Source organism: Mandrillus leucophaeus, unplaced genomic scaffold (genome assembly GCF_000951045.1).
Source record: "Mandrillus leucophaeus isolate KB7577 unplaced genomic scaffold, Mleu.le_1.0 Scaffold588, whole genome shotgun sequence".
Lineage (NCBI taxonomy): Eukaryota > Metazoa > Chordata > Mammalia > Primates > Cercopithecidae > Mandrillus > Mandrillus leucophaeus.
This window is the reverse complement of record NW_012106341.1, coordinates 1,761,090-1,785,514: the sequence shown is the minus strand read 5'-3', so window position 1 is coordinate 1,785,514 and position 24,425 is coordinate 1,761,090. Positions and strand designations below refer to the sequence as shown.

At 39.4% G+C, this 24,425-nt stretch overlaps 1 protein-coding gene across 2 annotated transcripts in view; it reads left to right on the top strand.

Moving 5' to 3' along the window:
- The window catches only part of DOCK4 (dedicator of cytokinesis 4), a 491,532-nt gene that overhangs the window by 183,081 nt on the left and 284,026 nt on the right, over positions 1 to 24,425 (top strand). For both annotated transcript variants that reach the window (XM_011999203.1, XM_011999202.1), the window contains exon 2: positions 23,421 to 23,504. In XM_011999203.1, coding sequence (XP_011854593.1) covers positions 23,421 to 23,504 — 84 coding nt within the window. The remainder of the gene's footprint in view (positions 1 to 23,420; positions 23,505 to 24,425) is intronic.

Here is a 24,425-nt window from a genome sequence, read left to right as displayed (position 1 = left end):
AAGGTGGAGCCCAGGGGTTGGGGGAGTTAGCTGTATGCTTGTGTAGAAGTAGCCAGGGAAGGCTTTCTGGTGGAGGGGACACCCTCTTAGTTGAATCTAAAATGATCAAACAGTGAATGGGGCTGTTCTCAGCAGAAGGAAACACATGAGCAACCTGGAGTTAGGAAGCAGCATTATGAGTGATACGAGCTACAAGGATCTGGTGTTGCTGATAAAGAAAATAAAAGATAGTGAGAGATGAGGCCCCAATTAAGGCAAGCAGCTGGGCCAGGCCACAGAGGGTTAGCACTTGATTTCATTAGTCTTGAGGCTCCATTGAAGGGTTTTATGTGAGAGGAATATGATTGACTTCGTTTGGATAGGTCATACCGGCACCTGAATAGAGGAGGAATCAGAGGGGCTGAGGCATGAGCTCTCATTAGGGTGGCTGAAAAAGGAACTTATCACATTGATAGAGTTGGCTGTCCTCTCCCTGGCCAGTCAGCAGTTTAAACTAAGACCAGAAGGGCAAGAAGTCTCATAGGTCTCCCTGCTAAAATAGCTCAGGTGCACAGTGAGTAGCTACTCTAACCCACGGTATAAATTGGAAGCTGGGTCTGTTGTATTCCTTGTCCTCATCCAGGGTATCTTGGAGCTTGTGGTGATTTCCCTTGCATAGAGCCTAATTGGAAGCTCAGTGAGAGCTTAGAGAACTCAATGAAAATGAGGTAGAAAAGGCAGCTTTTAATTATTATTATTATTATCACTGAATCCCTAGCACCCAGCATGATGCTGGCATATGGTGGATGCTGAGTGAATATTGAGGATTTGGCTTATGTCAGCATTTGGAAGACATCTGTACTATCATCAATGTCACTAAATACTTTAGGTTGGTCTTCAACATTTCTGTTGATTAGTGCTTTCTCAATGACCAGCTGTGTTATGCAAACTAAGTTTCTTAACTTGGAAATTTGGTTATTTTGTGAGTGTATTTAGTAGCATGAAATAATGAGAAAGAAGTTGTCCTTTCCTGTGAAGTTCTGTAGCTTAGAATATAAAAGGTAAGACATTTAGTTCAGAAAGGTTTGTATTACTTTGTTAATTATACATTATGCATAACCAAGAATAGGCCTTGGTAGCATTGTTCATTAGAGCCCCAAATTTGAAAATAACCAATGTCTGTCAGTATACAATGAAGAAAGAAATTGTGTTATTTTGAGGAGAGGTATGACGTGATCTACCTTAAGTTTTAGAAGAATCACTCTGGCTCTCAGTGGAGAATTGACTGAAGTCAAGGTTTCTGAAGCAGGAAGAGCTTTAGAAGGCTGTTGATTATCCAGGCTACCCATGATGGTAATTTGACTAGGTTGGCATTGGTGTAAGGGGCAAGAAATGGCCAGATATATACTTTACAAGTAGAGGAGAGTATTTGTTGATGGGTTGGGTAAAGGATGTAAGAGAAAGGAGGCAAGAAAGGAAGTAAAGGACTTTTGGCCTGAGCAGCCGGAAGAATGCCTTGACCATTTACTGGGATGGAGGGCTAACAATAGAACAGATTTTGGATTGTGAGTTGAGTAGGGTGGGACAGAGAGTTCAGGAGTTCGGTTTAATAGAGGTATTAAATAAGAAGTTGAATATACTAAGTATACTAATCTGGTGTTCAAGGGAAAAGCCCCAACTAGAAATATCAATGTGGGAGTCTCAGCGTTTAGATGATATTTAAAGCCTGAGATGATATTTAAAGGCTGAGACAGGCCCCGTGTGATGCTTGAATTATCCAGTATAATCTTTACATTTTTAAGGCAGATTGATGATTTTTATTAAGTCATTTTATGTGAAAATTGAAAGCATTGCATCCTTGTATCGCCTCAAAGATGCATACATAAAGAGTCTTTCTTGAAAAACAAGTGGAGATGAAAAACAGAATTCACGTATACACAATAAACATTTTCTTGCCACGGAAAGCCATGAACAAAGCAGTTTAGGAAGGACACGCATTGAACAGCATTTATGACTGATAAGGAAAAGAGACATGTTTCTGTACTGCGTCACTCAGTCTGCTGGCTGGCAGTAATGTGAAATATCAAAGTTTTATTTTTTTAAATGACATGAAAAGAGCTAGAATATAGATTAAAGAGTAAGTATGTTTTTGAAAATAATTTTTGTTGATTTCTAAAAGACATACAATGAATTGATGAGGATTTTCTTTATCGATTTTCAAGTTGCAGAAATAATGCTGCACAAGGTATGCATCCCCTTTCCAGGGACGGAGCACAAAATGCCTGTTTGCCTGTTTCTCTTTCATTAGTATGCTAGTGGTTGGATTCCAAGGACAGAGTTTTTAAAAACAAACAAACAAACAAACAAAAGTCCATCAATATTACTGATTTAAAAAATAGTAGAAAGGCTAATAACCTAAAACCTCTGGTCTCTGATCCGGAAGGCATGATGTCATCTAATGTTGTGCTTTCTTCCTGAGCTTTTGCTCCATGAGAAGCAAAGGATGTGTTTTTATGAGGGGGAGTGTAACTTTGCTCTGTCACCCTGTCTGGTTGCCTTGGATGCTCTTTACAACTTGAATAGGAGTAAACACCAAATCTTAAGGGTTTAAGAAACAGAGGCTTTTGCCAAAGCTCTCTGCATTAACTCAGCACCAAGTTCAGGTACATCTCACAGCTTCAGTGCTTCTCCCTACACAGGCTTCCCTCAGCTTTGTAGAGCAACTGTGGAAATCATTCATGAAGGATATGTAGAACAGGCTTCTATATCAATGTGGGAGTCTCAGCGTTTAGATGATATTTAAAGCCTGAGATGATATTTAAAGGCTGAGACAGGCCCCGTGTGATGCTTGAATTATCCAGTATAATCTTTACATTTTTAAGGCAGATTGATGATTTTTATTAAGTCATTTTATGTGAAAATTGAAAGCATTGCATCCTTGTATCGCCTCAAAGATGCATACATAAATAGTCTTTCTTGAAAAACAAGTGGAGATGAAAAACAGAATTCACGTATACACAATAAACATTTTCTTGCCACGGAAAGCCATGAACAAAGCAGTTTAGGAAGGACACGCATTGAACAGCATTTATGACTGATAAGGAAAAGAGACATGTTTCTGTACTGCGTCACTCAGTCTGCTGGCTGGCAGTAATGTGAAATATCAAAGTTTTATTTTTTTAAATGACATGAAAAGAGCTAGAATATAGATTAAAGAGTAAGTATGTTTTTGAAAATAATTTTTGTTGATTTCTAAAAGACATACAATGAATTGATGAGGATTTTCTTTATCGATTTTCAAGTTGCAGAAATAATGCTGCACAAGGTATGCATCCCCTTTCCAGGGACGGAGCACAAAATGCCTGTTTGCCTGTTTCTCTTTCATTAGTATGCTAGTGGTTGGATTCCAAGGACAGAGTTTTTAAAAACAAACAAACAAACAAACAAAAGTCCATCAATATTACTGATTTAAAAAATAGTAGAAAGGCTAATAACCTAAAACCTCTGGTCTCTGATCCGGAAGGCATGATGTCATCTAATGTTGTGCTTTCTTCCTGAGCTTTTGCTCCATGAGAAGCAAAGGATGTGTTTTTATGAGGGGGAGTGTAACTTTGCTCTGTCACCCTGTCTGGTTGCCTTGGATGCTCTTTACAACTTGAATAGGAGTAAACACCAAATCTTAAGGGTTTAAGAAACAGAGGCTTTTGCCAAAGCTCTCTGCATTAACTCAGCACCAAGTTCAGGTACATCTCACAGCTTCAGTGCTTCTCCCTACACAGGCTTCCCTCAGCTTTGTAGAGCAACTGTGGAAATCATTCATGAAGGATATGTAGAACAGGCTTCTCAGCCAGACACAGTGCCTCATGCTTGTAATCCCAGCACTTTAGGAGGCCGAGGTGGGTGAATCATGTGGGTCAGGAGTTGAAGACCAGCCTAGCCAGCATGGTGAAATGCCATTCTCTACTAAAAATACAAAAATTAGCTGAGCGTGGTGATGGGCACCTGTAATCCCAGCTACTCGGGAAACTGAGGCAGGAGAATCGCTGAAAAATCGCTTGAACCTTGGAGGTGGAAGTTGCAGTGAGCCAAGACCACACCACTGCACTCCAGCATGGGCAACAGAGTGAGTGAGACTCCATCTCAAAAATAAAAAAAGAAGAAAGGCTCCTCTTTGACTGAAGTGGTACTTGAATTTTGGGGGCAATTTGCAGGACTTTGGCTTCCTTAGCAGGAAATTGCAGCTCAGGAACCAGAGTTTGGATGCTAAGAAAATAAGCATTTCATTAGAAACATTTACTGTTGCTAACTACTTGCCAGGTGATTATAGGAGTAGTCAAAGAAATGGTCAACATTGACAGCTCACGTGCCTTTGCTGCCCAGGTATGCCCATCACTGTGCTGAACACCATCCATGTTCTCCATAGGACTCATTCCATTCCCACAGAACGCTGGGAGGCAAATACTGTTATTACCCCAATTTTACAGTCTGAGGAAACTGAAGCACAGCACGGTTAATAGCTGGCTGGGGTCACATGGTTAATAAGTAGCAGGAATGGGATTTGAACCCACCTAGGCAGAAGCCTGAGCCATGCTCCTCACCACTGCTCTGTGCCTGCTCCCCTCTCAAGGAGCAGTAATTACAGCTGGGACAGCCATCAGCTGGTCAAGGGTGGAACCCTCTCCCGTACCACCATCGAGCTTTGTGACCTTTGGCAAACTGCTTCTCTTGTCTGGGCCCAGCTTTCCTTGTCTATAAAATACAGATAAGAATACCTACTGCAGAGAGTTGCTGTGAGGAGTGCTTGTACTGAGTTTGTGAATACTTCTGGCTCAGTACATAGAGTGGTACTGAGGTCTGCGCTCAGTACATAGAGTGGTACTGAGGTCTGCGGTAGATGTTTAGTAAACATTGAGTAAGTGATTATACTGTGCTAAACACATACCACAGCATCTCCTGGGGGGAACTGGATAGGGACAGAGGAGATTGCATGTGAAGGGGAAAAGGTAAACCTTTCTGTTCTAGGTATTTCTCACACTGTCCTGACACAGAATATAGTACCAAGTTAATGTCCCTGCCCATAGTTAGTGGCCTTTTGCAGTTTATAATTTTGATATTAATTGGAAGCATCAATAATCATATGCATGTGTTTTCAACATAGCATTTTGTATGCCCTTCACATGATATCGGGCTTTCTGGGGTTTGTACTGGGCCTATGCTGTAGTCTGTTAGTGGTGGAGATCAGCTGGCTCATGTAAACTGGGAAAGCAGGGCGAAGAAACTCTGGAAGAACCCATAGATGGGACCTTGATCCTTTTTGTGTATAGTTGTGTTTGACAGCTGTGAATGGTTTGGGAACCCTCTGAGGAAATATTAGACTAGAACTCCCCTTGCAATAAATAAATTAAAAGACATAAACTTGAAGGAAGCTGTTGAAAGATGGGGAAAATTAGCTTCAGAGGAGACATGGGAGAATTCATGGAAATGATGGGTCCTTTTTGGATGAAATACTGTGCTTCAGCTGGTGCTCAGATTCATGGAGTGGATCCGTCTGACTTGCCCATGGGAAGGCGTTAGACTTCCTCCTGCACTATAAGTGGCCTCAGGAATTTTTATTCCACTTTATGTGTAGAGCTATGGATGAAATTCAAGTATCACTTCTTTTCTGAACTAGTCAAAGGATAAATAGGTATTGTTTTCTATTTACTTTCATTTGTATCTGCCCCTTTTCTTCACCTAGGTGTAGGCCCTTTGAGAACAGATACCTAGTCTCCTATATAGATGAAACATTTCGTATCTCTGGTATTTACCTCATCTATATAAAACACAGCTAAGAACTAACAAGTAAGTTTCTGAACTAGCAAAACAGATTTGCCAAAGTGTGCTAAAGCTCCTCATATTCATTGGTAGTATTTTATTGATTCTTTTTTTTATGCTTAAATATAAAAGGCTGATTTCTGGAGCAAAATAGTTTAGAAGAGAAAAATCGTAATGGCTTTCTGCATCAGCTTTTGTCCTCTGTGTACTGTCTAGCGTTTGTCCCCCGGCAGGGCTGGACATGATAATGGGCCATCTCCCATCCTTACTTGGCCTCCACCTTCATTCCAGCTGCTGTTGTTGACCCTCCAGAACTCTGGGGAGAAATGGGCAGGAAAATGAAGTACAAATACTTGGATAAGTATAGAGATATTTAAGGAGAAATTCCAAATGAAATTTGGATTAGATCATGTATTAGGATTAGATCATGTATTAGGATTAGATCATGTTTTACCAGAGTTTTGATGGTGACAGAACATGAAAGAAACATCTGAAGCCAGGCCATTGTGATTAGCAGTGACCACACCTTTTCATTATATTCTAGCTCCCTGAAAAGCCCACCTTTAGTTTACTTATTAAATTTCCTTAATTTTTTTTTTTTTCTTTTAGGGTACCAGTGACTCTTTGGCATAGAAAGCAAAGTCAGTTTTGGCCTGTCTTCTGTGCCACATGGTCTTGCAGTGCTCTCAGGTTTCAGTTTCTGAAGGTATGATCATTTAGTCAGAGACTAGTCTTCAAACATGATTGACATTTCCCCTTTTCCCAAAACAAATGTAAATTCTAAAATTGGCTTTTCATGAGGCCAGTCGGGATAAGCTACAGACTACATGAAGGGCATTAAGTGTTCCGACTGATATTTGTTTTGTTTTGTTTTATGCTTTAAGAAGCAAAAGGACCTGCCACGGCTGGGGAATAGTGTGAAGGTGAACTTTTTTACCTGGGGGGTTCAAGATTGATGCACAGTGAGTAGTTTGATGTAAGTTATTTCTAGCAGGACCAAACTAGATTTTGGAAAACTGACAGAGTGATCTGTTATTTCTACACATGTATGAGGATAAAAAAGGTTCAGTCTTGTGGCAAAGAAAGGAAAATATTAGCTCTTAACTCATCTGTTTTGAGGAGATCTTGGTTAGCCTGTCCTGTTTACTTATTGTGTCAGAACTCAGGTGCTGAGCAGGTGGTGATTGAGAAACAGTCAGTACTTTTATATACCTGTCACACAGCTTCAAATACAATGTAGGGAAGTTTTTCTGCATAATGCTGGGTATTTTTAATTCTGCAGCTCCAGTTGTAAATTGGGATTTTCTGCCATAATATGACTTAGTTCTAGACTTAACTCCTAGGTAAGCAAACAAACAAGTTGACTTTCCTGCTTGCCTGTGTTTTTAGGAAGAACTCACAGCAAAATGCAGAAATTTTTTTTAAGACTTCATCCTTTAGTAGGCAAATCTGCTATTCTGGATTTATCAAAAATTTAAAAATTGAACATTTAGTATACTAAAAAGACCTTAAAACTCAGTTATTTAAAAAGTTTTCAAAAAGTATCTTAATTTTTTAATTGTATTTCCTTTAGCTGTAAGAGGTAAAGATAGGAAAGATAGCAGGGATATTTATTTATTTATATTTGAATTTTACCAGAAGCTGATAAACTCAGAATTTTTAAGCATATTATTTTGGGGTCTTGATGGCCTGTGGTCAGTGTTTTGATCCATTCACTTAGATTTAGAAATAGCTAAATTATTCATTTATATAGGTTGCTTTTTAACTTCCAGAATTCACTAAAACTATATTAATATTAACCCATATTATTAATAGTGAAACTATTAGTAAATTGGCAATCTAGTTATAAGATACGAATATTTGTTAGTAATAACAAATAGCTATTAGCAGAGGCTATAAAATAAGATAGTTCTTAATTACAGTCATTAGTAAAAGAAGAAAAAGTCATATCTTATATGTACTTTTCATGCAGGTATACCTTCTTCTAGACATACTTAGGAATTTGAGCTCTTGATTCTTCTTTTTGTTAATGGAAATTATCTATGAATTCCTGCACACCTAGGGAAGACTATGTCTCATCCTCAATTTAATTTTTGAATGTTGAGCATATTTTTGGAAGTTTTAGATTGTCTTCCAAAAAATAAAATTCTTTGAATTGTTTAAAATTCTTCTTTGAATCTTCTTATCTTTGGGAATTTGTTATTTTGCTTTGCATTGGCTGGATTGCAATGTTAAGGGTACCCAGTTTGTATGTGAGCACCAAGGGCATGCACATTGTCAGATTTAGTTCATGGACAGGCCAAGTCACCTCTGTTGATGGTCAGAAAAATAAAAACAAAAGCAAAATTATCATTTGAACCAAAGAACTGCAGTAGATAGATTGTTCCTAATTAACCTATTGTGAAATCAGTGACTGCTTTTGGCCCTAACACCAGACCTGTTGTTTGTTTTTGAAGATATTTTGGAGAATTTATCTCATTTGTTTGGCAAGTTTCATAGCAGAGAGCAAAGGAGAAATATTTCTAAAGATTTTAACCCTAGCTAAGCATGGGGATTTTGATTTCCGTGAAAAAATGGGGGCGGGGGCAGGGGAGTGGTGGTGGTGTAGGGAGTTTTTTTTTAAAGTTTCTTTTAAATAGTGTAGCTTTTTGCAAACAAAGACAACCCAGATTTCAATTATTGTAGACAGCATCTGAAATCAATAGTTAGCTGAAATTTACAGTGGGAAGAAAGGGGTGGAAAGCAACTGCTTCATTAGCTTATAAAATTGGAAGAGCAGAAGAACAGAGGGCATGATTCTCAGGGGAGCCTGGTGCCTTCTAAAAACCCTGAGGAAGAATTTAAAAGTTCATTTATAATTGATAAGTGCTGAGTTGGTAATGTTCATTTTTTTCCTGATTCCCCGATTTGGCTATTAGAGTTTCATGAATTATGCCTTAACTTGTCATTAAAATCTCTATGATAAACAAGCAGCATTTTTTCCCTTAATATCTTTTCATTTTAAAAATAGTCATTAAGAGGAAGCAGAAAGGCTTCATAGAGAATTTGTAAAGTGGAAATAACAGAGTTTTATTAGTTTCCTAGATAACATAAGCCACATGAATACCAGGTTTACACGTACCGTACGTAGAATGGTGTGAGAGTTCCTATAAGGCATTTCTAGTCCCAATACTGTGCAAGTCTGAAGAGTGGCTGACCTGGACTCAACCCAGATCCCAGAAGACATGAGTGTTCATTCCCTCAACTCCCATTGGTCAGATAGCTACTATGTTTTCCATAGGGGTTGGGATGGGGTATGGTTGAGAGATTGGTGTTCTCAGTGCAGCTACATTCCCTTGGGGAAAAGGGAAATGATGGAAGAAAGCAAGGTGTGTTCATAATTATCCAATCTCTTCTGGGGCCTGTGAACAGTATGGATGGATCACCAAGTTGTGGCAAAGTTGGGGTGAGGCTTTTCAGGAATCAAGGTTTTCTAGGAGGCCAGGAGGAGAAACACAGTATTGAGGAGGAGTCAGCTCATGTTCATTCTGTCTCTACGTTTGCCAAGACCGCTCTACCTCTCCCATACTATACTGCCACTACTATGTATAAATCCCTCCCATCACCCAATTTGCATTACGTGTGGAATTATTATTTCAGTTGTTTCATCGATTAAGTAGGCTATTGTGAGGTAGCTTCAGAATCTAGTTACTGATTCCAAACAGCCAACTTTATAACATTTCCAAAATGTAAATCCTTTGTAAAGATGCTCACTGTAGTTTGTAGCCAGTGTCTTATTTGAAGTAAGATTTTAATACTTAAAATCAGTTAAACATAGTTCTCATACAGTATGCCACAGAATTAGTAACTTCTGATACTTCTGTGAATATCAGTAAGTCCTAAGACCTTAGTTAAAAATAAGTGTTATTATACAAAATGATTAGGAAGTCTAGATTCCTGCCAGAAAATGAAACAAATATATATCATTTTACCTGATTCCTTTATAAGTCACTGATAATTGCAGTGAAGATAGAGGGTTTGATTCAAACCTGAAGATGAATACAGTTAATTGTAAGACCCATCCAGTTTTTCTTGAAAATGTTGGCTGAAATCGTTCAAAAGCTATCTTTTTCACTAAACACCCATATACAAATTATTTGGTTAAGGAAGTAATATCTAAAGAAATCATGCCATGTATGAAAATTGGACAAAAATGTTCATTTGTTTCCGTTTTCTGAAATAAATGAAATGTTTTTCATTTTCTGAAACACTTGAAATTTCACCTGATACACTCAGTAGTTGGTTCAAGGATGCCTATGGTAGTGGTATTAATTTTGTACTTTATATTAAAGAAATCAAGACTAAACTAAGTATATTGTATCCACTTCAACAAGAACTCATTACAGGTTTTGATTGCAGTTGAAATAATCCAGCTGTGTCTGAATAACCCTGTGAGAAAACATCATGATTAGAAATGGCTGAGGTTGCAAGGCGAAAATTATCAATGGATGTTATGAGATATGATGAAAAACAGTATATTTGCATAGTCTCAAAGTATCTTCCCTTAAGATACTTGTTACTTACAAAGGCAAACATAGTAACTGTACAGTGGAGAAACCTGGCAGACACTTAACCAAGTGATCAAGGTTAATATCAGCAGTAATAAAACCTATCACCATCATATACCTCCTAATGAGATACACCAAGCAGGGCACATCATCACTTCTGTGATATTCATGCCAAAAATGCATATTCTACATTTAATCTTCAGGAAACACACCAAAATTTAGAGATACTGTACAAAATAAATGGCCAATATCCTTAAAAGTAGTCAAAGTCATGAAAGACAAAGACTGAGAAACTGTCCAATATGGGAGGAGACTAAGAAAATGTAACAACTAAATGTAATGTGCAATCCTGGACAGGACAAAGATGACATTAGTTGGACAAGTGGTGAAATTTGCTTATGAACTGTAGAACAGTTAAAAGTATATGCTATAGTTTAAATGTTTTTGTCCCTTCCAAAATTTATGTTGAAATGTAATCCTTTTAAAAATTCAGGTGTTGCCAAAAAGACAATATTAAGAGGTGGGACCTTAAGAAATGATTAGACTGGGAGGCCCGGCGCGGTGGCTCACGCCTTTAATCCCAGCACTTTGGGAGGCTGAGGCGGGTGGATCACGAGGTCAGGAGATGGAGACCATCCTGGTGAACACGGTGAAACCCCATCTCTACTTAAATAAAAAAAAAAAAAGAAAAAAAAATTAGCTGGGCATGGTGGCGGGCACCTGTAGTCCTAGCTACTCCAGAGGCTGAGGCAGGAGAATGGTGTGAGCCCGGGAGACGGAGCTTGCAGTGAGTGGACATCGTGCCACTGCACTCCAGCCGGGGTGACAGAGCGAGACTCCGTCTCCAAAAAAAAAAAAAAAAAAAAAAAAAGATAGGACCATGAGGACTCCTCCCTTGTTAATGGGATTAAGGCCCTATTAAAAGAGGCTTCAGGCTTCAGGCTGTGTTTGGGTAGTTCACCTGTTCTTCATCCTTCCACCATGTGAAGACAAAGCAGGAAGGCTCTTACCACAATGCCAGTGCCTTGTTCTTGGACGTGCTAGCTTCCAGAACTGTGAGAATTAAATTTCTTTATAAATTACCCAGCCTGTGATATTCTGTTACAGCAGCACAAAATGGACTAAGAGAGTATATTTATTCAACATTAACTTCCTGGTTTTGGTAAATGTACTTTATTTATTTAAGATCTTCACATTTGCTGAAGCTTATTTAAGAATATATCTTTATACTATTTGTGTTACTTTCTTCTTTTCTTTCCTTCTGTTACCAGAAAGGGGTTCTGATCCAGACCCCAAGAGAGGGTTCTTGGATCTCAAGCAAGAAAGAATTCAGGGCAAGTCCACAAGGCAAAGTGAAAGCAAGTTAAGTTTATTGGAGAAGTAGGGATAAAAGAATGGCTACTCCACAGAGCAGCCCCAAGGGCTGCTAGTTGGCTATTTTTATGGTTATTTCTTTATTATATGCTAAACAAAGAGCAGATTATTCATGAGTTACCAACGAAAGGGATGGGCAATCCCCAGAACTGAGGGTTCCTCCCCTTCATACCATATAGGGTAACTTCCAGATATTGCCATAACATTTGTAAATTGTCCTGGTGCTGGTGGGAGTGTGTTTTAGCATGCTAATGCATTGTAACTAACATATAATGAAGTGAGGAGGACCAGAGGTCAATTTCGTTGCCATCTTGGTTTTGGTGGGTTTCAGTTGGCTTCTTTAACGCATCCTATTTTATCAGCAGTGTCCTAATGACCTGTATTTTAGTCCTGCCAACATCCTAACTCATCCTATGACTAAGAATGCCCAACCTCCTGGGAATGCCACCCAGTAGGTCTCAGCCTTATTTTTCCCAGCCTCTGTTCAATATGGAGTCACTCTGGTTTGAATACCTCCTGACACTTCTTTTTTCTTCCTTTCTTTTCTTCCTTTTCCCTTTCTTCCTTTCTTCTGAGATAGGATCTCACTCTGTTTCTCAGGCTGGAGTGCAGTGGTGTGATCATAGCTCACTGCAACCTGGAACACCTGGGCTCAAGCAATCCTTCCACCTCAGCCTCTTGAATAGCCAGGACCACAGGCACATACCACCATGCCTGGATTATTTTTGTAACTTCCTTATAAATCTGAAATGGATTCAAAATTAAATGTTAAAAAAAAGTCAGTGGGCTTAATTTTTTCCCACATAAGAATAATAGAACTAACTATAAGTGTATCTGTTTGCTGTGTACATTTAAAAATCTTGGGCCGGGCGCGGTGGCTCAAGCCTGTAATCCCAGCACTTTGGGAGGCCGAGATGGGCGGATCACGAGGTCAGGAGATCAAGACCATCCTGGCTAACACGGTGAAACCCCGTCTCTACTAAAAATACAAAAAATTAGCCGGGCGTGGTGGTGGGCGCCTGTAGTTCCAGCTACTCGGGAGGCTGAGGCAAGAGAATGACGTGAACCCGGGAGGCGGAGCTTGCAGTGAGCCAAGATCGCGCCACTGCACTCCAGCCTGGGCGACAGAACGAGACTCCATCTCAAAAAAAAAAAAAAAAAAAAATCTCTGGCAATATAAAACACAGAGGTGTAGAAGGGAGAACTAGCCTGAAAGTAGACCTCAGCACATGTGAGTAATGGTTTTGAGAATGCTTTTTGGTAGGAGAGTACATCAGTACTTTAAGATGGTGTGTGTGGGGCGTGGGTCTCTATCCTCCAGTTGACTTTTGCGGTATTTGCTAAACAATTAAGAGATCCTCATTTCTAGGTGCTCTGCTGGTTGGACTACTAGTCCCTTCCTTAAAGATGTGTTTAGTTTTTTGAGGTAACAAAATTCCTACCAATAGTAGAAATTGATAAAATTGATAAAAATTAATAAAATTGATTAAATGCACATAAAAGAAGTGCTAATTGAATGACCAATGACAAAATCCAAGCACCTGAAGAGTTATCCGTCTACACACTCTGAACTGTGTTTTGTAGCAACCAAAAAATGTGGGAAACTTGTTCTTTCTCATGACTTAGTAACTCAACACCAGTGCAAAGTGTTATCTTCACCATTGTATTCCTAGTGCCTAGCACAATACTGGCACATGGAGAATAACCATTAAATATTAATTTAATAAATGAGTCAACTGCACACCTTGGTGATTTCATCCCATTTATATATTCAACTGACACTTGTTGAGTACCCACTAGGTGTCATGCATTGTGCTGGGTATTGGGAACATAAAGGAGCCCCAAAAGTAGAGGTGCTGAGTGTAATCAGTGTTGGAGGGATGTAAATGGGATTGGTGTTGTGGAGTTAGGGTACAGGCTAAGCCTTCCTTGAGGATGGAGGGACGTAAAGTGGACTGGTGTGGTGGAGTTAGGGTACAGAGTAAGCCTTCCTTGAGGATGTCAGGCCTCTGAGCTGAAGCTCAGCCGTCGTAACCCCTGTGACTTGCAAAAGCTTTATTGCTCATACAAAGCCTGTTTGGTGGTCTCTTCACATGGACGCGCGTGACAGAGGAGGATGCTTGCATTGTTTTGAAGAAGACCTGTCAAGGGGACAGGAGTAAGAGGCCCAGATGTCAAGTGGAGGGAAAAGCAATTGGAAAGGCATAGATAAGAGAGGTTCAGTTGGACTGTTGAGCAGGGAGTTGTAAAGGGCGAGATTGGGAAACTGTGTAGGAGCTAGATTTTGAAAGAACTTTGGACTTTGCTCCTCTGTTTCTCCGTTGAACTGTTCACTGGCTCCCCTATCTCCTTGAGAAATAGTTTTTGACTAGGTGTCAATGGCCAGAGCCAGTAAAAATTAGTATTTGTTCAAAATTGGAAATTGGCTTAGTCATCAGAGCAAAAGGGGGAGTAGTTGTAGGAATTTCGAGTTTGACTTCTTCTGAGTGTAAGGCAATTTGTAGGTAATAATCTAGCAGACCTCTTAAGAAGTCAACACTAGGAATGGGAGTCAAAATCCACATTGGGAAAAGGAATACCTATGAGGAAAAATCAGAAAAATAAATGCTTAGTTGTATGAGGAAGATGAGTGACTGGAGCTGATACAGGGCTGAATATTATACTGGAGAGAACATTATAGATGAGGCTGCAAAAAGAAGCTGGGTGCTTTAAAGTGGAGTGTGTGGAGGCTGGGTCCCTGTCTTCCAATTCATTTTGTGATATTTGCTAACTTTTTTTGGTGACTTTCGTAATACTGGGCTGGCTGCTGAGTCCCTCCAGTACAGGGTGGAGACGGCACTGACATTTGGATGTACCACTTCAATTCTACTCTGTTACATGTTTTGTGACTTTGAGTATTAGTATTCAAAGAGAGAAATTAGAGAAAAAAAGGAACAGAGGGATATAACATTCTTTTTCTCTTCCCTTACAGAAAAAAACTAAAAGTAACCAAAAGTCAGCAAACTTAATCCTGTATCTTAAATAATCTTAGTTCTTAATCTTAAGTAATATTATTTGAATATTAACCATCTCACATTGGAAAAAGGTGGCTTTTCATTTATTTTTACCAAATATTGGTAGAGGATTAAATACAATTGATTGCAAAATGATATTTTATTAAAACAGTTTTTCATTTGGATTGTGGGAAAACCAATTGCCTTCTGTAACTTCATTCTCCACTGGGACATGAAGACTGTATTGTAATTTTTTCCCGCCTGGTGCTATGTATTGTCCCTTGCACAAATAATACTATTGTGCAGAGTGAATGGTAAAAACTGCATCTGCCTCCCTTCCTAACTCTGCCTTAGCGTGTTTGGAAAATCCCTCTTAACCCCATTGCTTTCCTTATCAGTCTCATTGCCAAAGATGTTTTTTGTTATTGTTGTTGTTTTGCTGCTTTATCAGAAAAAGCAGTAGTATCAGCCTTTTTTCCTCTTGAGGTGCTTAAGCCTGAGTCTTTCTAAGTTTAACTTAATAACGATTTCCAAGAAACTGTAATAACAGAACAGAGAAAGGGTTTTTTATTTACTATTATAAATGGAAGGCTTATTTTGGCTTTTGAATCTGTGGCAGATTCAGATCTAGCTTGCAAATTTCCAGTTAACAATTATGATGGAAAAAATGTTATTAATTCATATTTCCTTACACATTGAATTCTCATATATTTGTTTGATCCTTGTGACATCCTGTGAGGTAGGCCAGGCAGGGGAAGTCATCCTGTGCTAGCAAATGGAAGGACCAAGGACCACATGGTTCATAAGCGGTGGAGATAAATCCCAAGCCTCCATCTAATTCACATTGTCGCCCTTTCCTAAGTGCTAGGAGGCTTTTGAAATAATTGTTTGGGCTCCCTCTCATCTCTTCTAGGATGCTCCTTTTGGCTGGCAGTTGGCCAAAATCATAACCTTTTTATCATATTACATTGTTTTTAAAAGTATGGATAGGTGGATGCAATAATTAGCTTAAATCTTTTTTTTTTTTTTTTTTTTAACCTTCAGTTCTTCTTGTAGCCACTTAGGAAAGAAAGAGGACCTTAGCATTTGTGACATGAAATCCATAGTGAAGAGCCTGTTTATGACCCTTTGGAGAATAAAATGAGTTCATTTATTGCCATAGTGACAATGTCTTCAAATCTGAATGTGGAAAAATTCCCTCCTGATGTTATTATTTCTCTTCCTTGTTTGCCTCTTTTTTTTTTTTTTTTCCTGTTTCTCTATCTCTAAAATGAGTATTGAAATGTCTGTCATAGAAGGTTAGAACTAACACATGAAAAACTTAGCAAAATCCTTAAGATAAAATAGTAATGCAATCATGTTATTTTTTCTTCTCCCTTAAAAAGAAGACTTTAAACAAATTGGGCCAGAAGTAAATTCTGAATGGGGAGTGCTTGAAAGCTTGTAAGAGGCTGAGCCCCTCGGGAAGCAGACCCTGAGATGGAGACTGGCTTGCAGGGTATTTAGCAGGAAGTCCTCTTGGGGTTCACCTCAGTGCAGTGGCGAGGAAGGAAGCAGAACTTGACAGAGGGAGGAGTTGATCTGTGATGCAGGCCTAGTGACGGTCTTAGTCACTTAAGTGGGAATGGCCCTGCAGAGTTGTACCAAGTTGTAGTGCCAAGGCCCAGCCTTCACTGGATGTGAGCCACCCTGAGAAGTAGCCCTGGCTTTGGGCAAAGCAGCTCTCTTCAGCTGAAGCCATCCCTGAAGGGTGCTAGGGTTTGAGGACTGTCTACCCTAGCACTCCCAGCCATAGGGAGTGTCACTGATTTCCAAAGAAGGATCTGGGAGGTGCATCACAGTACCTACCACCATGCTTTGCCTTGGCCTTGTGGTTCAAGGAGGATGACGTTCTGCAATCCCTGGGAGAGCTATCTTCTTAACAGTCAAAGGCAGCAATGTATTTTCAGGTGGTACCTTTTAATATCTCAGAAACAATTATGTACCTTTCATTCAATATGCTTCTGATATTTCAAAGTCACATAGGCCAGAAAGGAGTTGTGTGACATGTCTCAAAGGCTGACCGTGATAACTGGCATAAGAATGCAGTCCTGATTTCGAATGTGCATATTTTTGTGCCTCTTAGGTGAGCCTGCAAGGTGTCTGAGGCCTGTGGGCACAACCTATTACCAGATGAAGGCAGATCTCAAACATGTGGCAGGTCTGAGGGCCAGAAGATGGAACACAGCATTTCTTTATTCTTCCCAGTGAGTTCATTTGAATCACAGAGCAGTATCCGGGAGATACCACGTCATCTCCACATAGTCCTACTGTGACACAGGTAGCCACCGGAGAGTTCCTTGCGGTTAGGAATAACCAGCTTGCTTCTAACTTCATCTTCTGGAGGGGAAAAAACAGAAGGGACTAAAGAAGAAAAACAGTTCTATGCTATACTTTCAAAATGATAGTACCAAAAGAAATCTCCAAATAACTTCTATCTTTCCTCCAGCCCTGTCCCAGACAGCTAGAAAACAGGGAAGTACCTTGAAATAGACTATTGCTTTGTTTTTTTCCACCATATTTTATCTTTCCCTACAGCGGGGTTTTGTACATATGTAGAAGAGGTGACCCCTTTTCCTTTTCCATCATAGTTCACTATTTCATGAAGTAAAGTACCTGAGAAAAATTTAGTTCTTCTTGGTCAGGCGTGGTGGCTCACACCTGTGATCCCAGCACTTTGGGAGGCCAAGGCAGGCAAGTTGCTTGAGCTCAGGAGTTTGAGACCAGCCTGAGCAATATGGCAAAACCCCATCTCTACAAAATATACAAACATTAGCCAGGCGTGGTTGCACACGCTTGTAGTCTGAGCTACTGGGGAGGCTGAAGTGGGAGGATGGCTTGAGCCTGGGAGGTGAAGGTTTCAGTGGGCCGAGATCATGCCACTGCACTCCAGCTTGGGCAATGGTAAGACTCTGTCTCAAATAAATAAAAAAAAATTTTTTTAAAGAATTTAGTTGTCCTTAATCCCTTTCCTTTTTTTCTGTTTCTTCCAAATCTTATCTAGGTTCTTCAGAAATTCTACCCCTTTATCTCTTTTCCATTTATGAGCCCTCCCAAATAATCCTCATAAAAGTTGATAAACCTTAGTGGATACTTCCATGCCATGCCAGAGCCGAATGTGAAATGAACATGGATGTAGGAAGGAACCAGTTTGAAATGTCCTCTGAAGTCGTGACACAGAATTCCTTGAGAATGTCTACAACACCAATGCCTGCTCCATCACTGCCTTCTGACGGACACTGCTATGTTTTCAGCACCAGTGTTCAATATTTTACAAGCACTGATATAAAATTTTATATTTAGTTTCTGGTGCAGTCAGCTTATTTTTGCTGTGAAAAACAAGTTCCTTTTGCCATGAAATAGGGTTCTGTGGGCTAGCCTCAGAACTTGAGAAGAGTAGCTTTGTGTGTTCTGTGTTGTAAGCAGTTGGCTCATAAGTGACCTTTTAAACCACAACCTGTTCATGAGTTGGAGATCCTTTTAGCAGAAAGATGAAGCCAAACTCTGACCTGAAGAGAGAAGTTTTCCTTCCTTTGTATCACCAAAGACAAAGCATTTTCATGATTTCTTTCCTGCATTGTGTTCCATTCATCTTAGATGGTCAGCCTGTAAAGGGCAAGGGCAGCCTGTGCTGGGCTGGAATTGACCTTTGCCAAGTAGAATCATTTTGAATATTATTTTGACAATGATGAGGAAGGGTATGTTATTGTCTGTGGTTTAGAGCTATGTAGTTGACTTATGATCATTCTTTTTTTGTTTGTTTGTTTTGGAGATGGAGCCTCACTCTGTTGCCCAGGCTGGAGTGCAGTGGCGTGATCTCAGTTCACTGCAACCTCTGCCTCCCATGTTCAATCAATTCTCCTGCCTCAGCCTCCCGAGTAGCTGGGATTACAGGCGTCCGCCACCATGCCCAGCTACTTTTTGTATTTTTAGTAGAGACGGGGTTTCGCCATGTTGGCAAGGCTGGTCTCGAACTCCTGACCTCAAGTGATATGCCTGCCTCAACCCCCCAAAGTGCTGGGATTACAGGCGTAAGCCACTGTTCCTGGCCGATAATTCTTAATACTTTGTTTTGCTTTAAAATTTTAAAAGTCATGGACTCTTGTGATTTTCTTTGTATTCAGTTAAAAAGTTTTAAAATGTGCATTGGTTCTTGGCATGAGCAAATAGCATCGTTGAAACTAAGAAATGAGTCCCCATTTCACTGCATCATTTACCTTCTTTTTATCTTCCTCATAGAAAATTAGGAGTTGTGTTTGAGACTGTTTCTCATGGCTATTTAATTCTTAATAAACTGTCAATAGGTACTGAACTGATGTCATTATATAAAGGAATGATGACACTGTTAGTAATAATAGGCAGTTGGTTAGGACATCTTTTTCAAAATGGTTATGGTATGAACTTAGTGTTTTCAGCTGACAGAAATTTTTTAAGGACTTACCTATAAACTGGGTTTATATACATATAAACCAAGTTTATTAATCCAAGTAAATTTTTCCATAGTAGCAAATGTGCAGAGATGAACACATCACCACAGCAGTAGTTTTTATATGCAGTTTAAAATTGTGCTCTCAGGGCCAGTATGACTAAAATAATAGAACTGAATATTTATATTCCCAGCTTTACCAAGGGTTCATTCTCTATGATTGTTTCCTGTAGCTACTAAGGATCAATGTATAAGAAACTGTTCAATTTATAAGAAAAACAAGAAAAGGAAATTGAGGGATCAAAACGCTGTGTAGGCATCTTTGGTAAACCTTGATATTATTTGGGGGAAAATGCCCTTGGAAAGTGTATGATGAGTAAACTGTTGTATAAAGAGACAGCTACTTTATAATAACTGGTGACAATGCATTTTCAATTATAGACATGTTTCATGTAGAAACAGCTGGAGAAATTTAAAGGGGTTTAGTTGAAAAGTTGTTTCCAAATGGAATTTGAAAATAGCAGATGCTTTAAGTGCATTTGACAGAATTGCATATTGAGGCTTCATTAATGCATACATGGTGTTTGGATGTCTGCTTTGCTAAACTGGTTTTCCTTAGTTTATGATATATTATATGCTGCCACTGAGAAACATGAGCCAACCATATTTTCAAATTCTTCGCTTTACCTAGAACTGCCTTTCTCTTTCATAACCTGAAGCCTAAACATTTTTCCTGAGTGTAGTATCCATCCATCTATTCATTAGTACACAGCAAGGTGGAGTTACTTGTCTAACTCAATGATTGAGAGTGACTTGCCATTTTAGAAGATAAAGATCAGAGTCATTCCTTGAACTATATCCTGAAAAATATTCCTCTCCAATATGATCTGCATTTTAAAACTTATTTCTTAGATACTTTTAGTTATGAGAAGAGTCCCTGAGGTTGTCCAAATCCATTAAAACCTAGGCACCGTTTCTCAGTGGCTTCATTCATTCATTCATTCATTCATTCCACGTGTTTGTACTCCATTCTTATACTCAGATGCTCATGCTGGCTCTTGAAAGATGAATGAGAAATAGTTTCTCTTCCCAAGTAGAAAGACACAGATAGACAAAGTGCTGTAATATTATGTGATGCCTTACTATATTTGAGGTGTGGTCAGAGTATCCTGAGAACACAGATGAGGGAGTAATTGCATTCCACGTGGACCCACAGATGACAAAAAGGAAGGAGTAACATCAGGAAATCTTCTAATGTCCTAACCTTGGAGCAAAGCCTTAAATTAAAGCTGCTTTGCATTTCCCAGTGTAGGAGTGAAGAAGGCAACCCCCTAAAAAGGGAATAATGGATGTAAAAGCACTGAGGTCTGCAAGAAAAAGCTCGATGAGAATTTGAGTGTGACTGAGCATAGGGCAGTGTGTGGAGAGTTGGGTTGGGTGTGAGCCTAGAAAAGTTGGAGAGCAGTTGATAAGGGCCTCATGAGCTGCTGAGATCAGGCTGTCTCTTCTGCATTATCAGATGGCTGTCGCAGGTGGAGACAAGTGTCCACTTGATTACAGGCAGTGATTACACAGACTAGGCTGGTTTGGAGACAGTTCTTTGGTAAGTACTATGCCATGTCACTGCTGAGCTGAAAGTCCTCTTGCAGACTCAGAATTTGAGACTGGCAGGGGAACTTCAGTTCATTTGTCTAGCTCCTTTGTTTTATAGAGGAACCATCTGAAGGCCAGTGAGATTAGGGAACGTCTTTGCTGACCTTTAATGTTTATTACATATTACATATTACATAGCTGAATAGTCAAATCAGAATTCACCCACATAGACTGTTTGGATAAGAAATGAGATAATACATGGTGATGGCTCAGACAAGCTATCATCCCAGTTTTAAATAACTCCTGTGAAAGAATGAGTTTTCCCCGGTAATGCAGTTTGTGGTTCTTAGAATTTAAAGCACACTCTTAAAATAGTATTTCCAATAATAAAAGAACCTGACTGTTGAAGACCAGAGCATTTAATGGTAATGGCCACACCTTTAAACCACACCCTCATTCATTCATTAACCCTCATTCATTCACCCAGTGGTTATTTACATCCAGCCACACCCTCATTCACTCACCCAGTGATGATTTACAGTGAGGGTGTGGAGATTCTGAGAGGTTGATATCCTGATCCAGGTCACACAGGTAATAAGTGATGAGATTGAGGTTCAAATCCATGTGTCAAAATGCCAGGCTTGATGCTATTTTCCTACACTTGAGCATCTTGAGGATGGAACTTGGATCACACCAACGTTTAAGAGGAGAGCTAAGAAGGAAGGTCTGGAGAAGACTGGCGGGTGTGACAGAAGCAGTAGAAGATTCAAGAGAGGAAGGACTCCTGGAAGGTGATATGAATGTGGCCACATTGAGGGGACTGGAGATCTTAGTAAAGCAATTTCAAAACACAGCTAAGGCTGGATTGCAGGGGCTGAGGAAGGTGAAGAAATGAAGTCTATTAGTGGTACTGCTGTGTTCAAGAAAGTGATGAGGAAAAAGAGCGGAGAGCCAGAAGTGAGGGAGGCAGCCCTGGGTGTCCGAGGGTGTTCCTGAGCGGTCAGAGCTGTGTGCAGAACTGTGTTGTGTACAGAACTGTGTTGGGAAGTCCATGCGCCAAGACTTCTAAGAGAAACATCAGTAGTGCAGAGTTTGGAAAGGCAATTCTGAGTGTACGTTTGTCTTGAAGTCTTTTAAATTGCAGTCAATCTACTGTCAGTTCAGTTGCTGATCCCTTGTAAGAAGAGGTCTCTGAAAGTTAAATGAAGTCATCTGTCAAGATATATAGACCCTTGATTGTTTTGCCAGCAAAAAGCTGTTTGCACGTCGTTATGAGGCTATATGGTATTCGTGGCTGTAGTTAGAAAATGATATCATAAATTAGTGCTTGGCTAAATGTTCTTAATTGGTTTCTATCCATATCGTTACTTTGTTCTGTCTCATGGACTTTGGGTTGTGTTTTCTGTCCTGTGTTTTGACCTCTACTGTTAATTTTGTTTTGAGATCATAAAAGGGCATGAGACTTCTTTAAAAACTCATTACTTATTGGCATGTTTTCATTTTTGACAGATGAGTGTGTTCCTTTAGGTTTTTAAAATATACATTCCCAACAGTAGCAATCACTTATTTTGGGGATTGGAGTTATATCTAAATCTCACTCTGAAGCAAAATTATAAGTTTCCCTCCTAAAATTTTGGCCTTTTAAGAATCATTTTCTTTTGATGTGAATTGTGAGTTGATTTCAGTGTGCATAGTATTTCATAGGAGATGTCTTCTCTCTTTTTGTGTGTTGAAATGCATTTTCTTTATTTCTCCATCTTTTCCTCATTTCTGGCTCAAGCTTTACTTACTATTCAGGGAAGAATCACTGAGCTTTATTCTCTCTATAATTCCTGGAGTTGCCAGAAAAGGACTAATCTATGTGTACTTTCTCTCTATGGGTACAACATCCTAGTCCTGTTCTGCTCTGCAAAATGTTTCAGAAACCAATTAATCTAAACCATTAATCTATAATTAATTGTGATCCCCCTCCCCATTCCAAGTGGTATTGTGCAAGTGGGAATTGTGGTGGCTGTGTGTTTAGACCTGCAGGAGGGCCCAATCATTACTAAATAAAGTGTCTCTGTTGCTTACTGCACAAGAAGACTGCTTTTATGCACCACATACTATGCTAGGCTCTGGGCACATAATGTAAGCAAATTGATGCAGTCCCTTCTCTTGAGAAGCTTATAGTTTATGGAAAAGCAATCTGCTCCAAACAATGTAGCAGAAAGGTAAACCAAGCCTAATAATAAGCAGGAGATATATTCCTCATTTATTATTGAACACATATTTATTAACTACTATGGGCCGGGCATTTGGGTGAGGGAGTGAAGAAAGCAGTGAAACAAAAGGGTCACAGTCCTTTAAGGAGCTCTCAGGCAATACCTTTGTTTATATCTGTTATTGGGTGATAGCATTGATATGTTTCATATTATTTTAATACATTTCATATATTTGAAATGCATGTTTATAATACTGAATCTGACCAAGAAGTTGGCAAAGTATATGAACTTAGTGATTTTCTTAGAAAGATATAAAATTAAAATATGACAGAGGGTTCCAGCTATCAAATTATACTTCCTATTTATATTCATTTTTCCTAGTCAATAATATTTAATAATAAACTGTAATGGACATGGTTGCCTTCATATATTCTATATCATTTTTTTATAGTTATTGCCAGTTTCCGAGGAACCGTTCCATATGGCCTGTCATTGGAAATTGGAGATACAGTTCAGATCCTGGAGAAGTGTGATGGTGAGTAGCCTTATGAACAACCTCCTCAACATACGACTGTTTATAAAGTCTACAAATTCTGTCCATACCGCTATTAATCTCTGGAACTTTTCCAATAGTCACAGCAAGTCATTTTTGACAAAATTGTTTCCTGCATTTTTAGTGTTTGGCTAATGGAAAGGCATCATTTCCTATTTTTAAGCTGATTATAATATTATTTCCTTATAGTCATTAGATGCAAACAGAGAAAGCAGTTGAAGCTACCATATCTGTGGGAGTTCTTGACTCAGTGCCAAACTGAAGGTTTTTCTCAGAATCCTCAGGATCTAGTAGATCCCACAGGATAGGAAGAAGCAGAGGCCCAGAGCAGACTTGGCTTACCTGAGGTTGAGTAGCCAGATGCCTCTGGAGGGCTCCTGCCCAGACCAACTCTGCTCCAGACCTATAGTTTCTTCCCCTCAAACTTGGAATAAAATTATTCAATGCACTTGAATTATTATTAATTTGTATAGTAGGTAACTCGTTTAAGATACCTAATAGTTCTCAAATGTTTCCATTCATGTTCCATGTAACATCCTTAAACACTAGTCCTTAAAAAGATTTCTCATCAAATGACTACTCTTTTTTTGTTTTTTTGTTTTTGTTTTTGTTTTTTGTTTTTCTTTGAGACAGGATCTCCCTTTGTCACCCAGGTTGGAGTGCAGTGGTGTGATCATGGCTCACTGCAGCCTCAATTTCCTGGGCTCAAGGGATCCTCCTGCCTCAGTCTCCCAAGTAGCTAGGACTACCGGGATACTCCATTATGCTTGGCTAATTTTTTTATTTTTTATTTTTTGTGGAGACGGAGTCTCACCATGTTGCCCATGCTGGTCTCAAACTCTTGGCCTCAAGTGATCCTTCCACCTTGGCCTTCCGAAGTGCTCAGATTGCAGGCATAAGCCA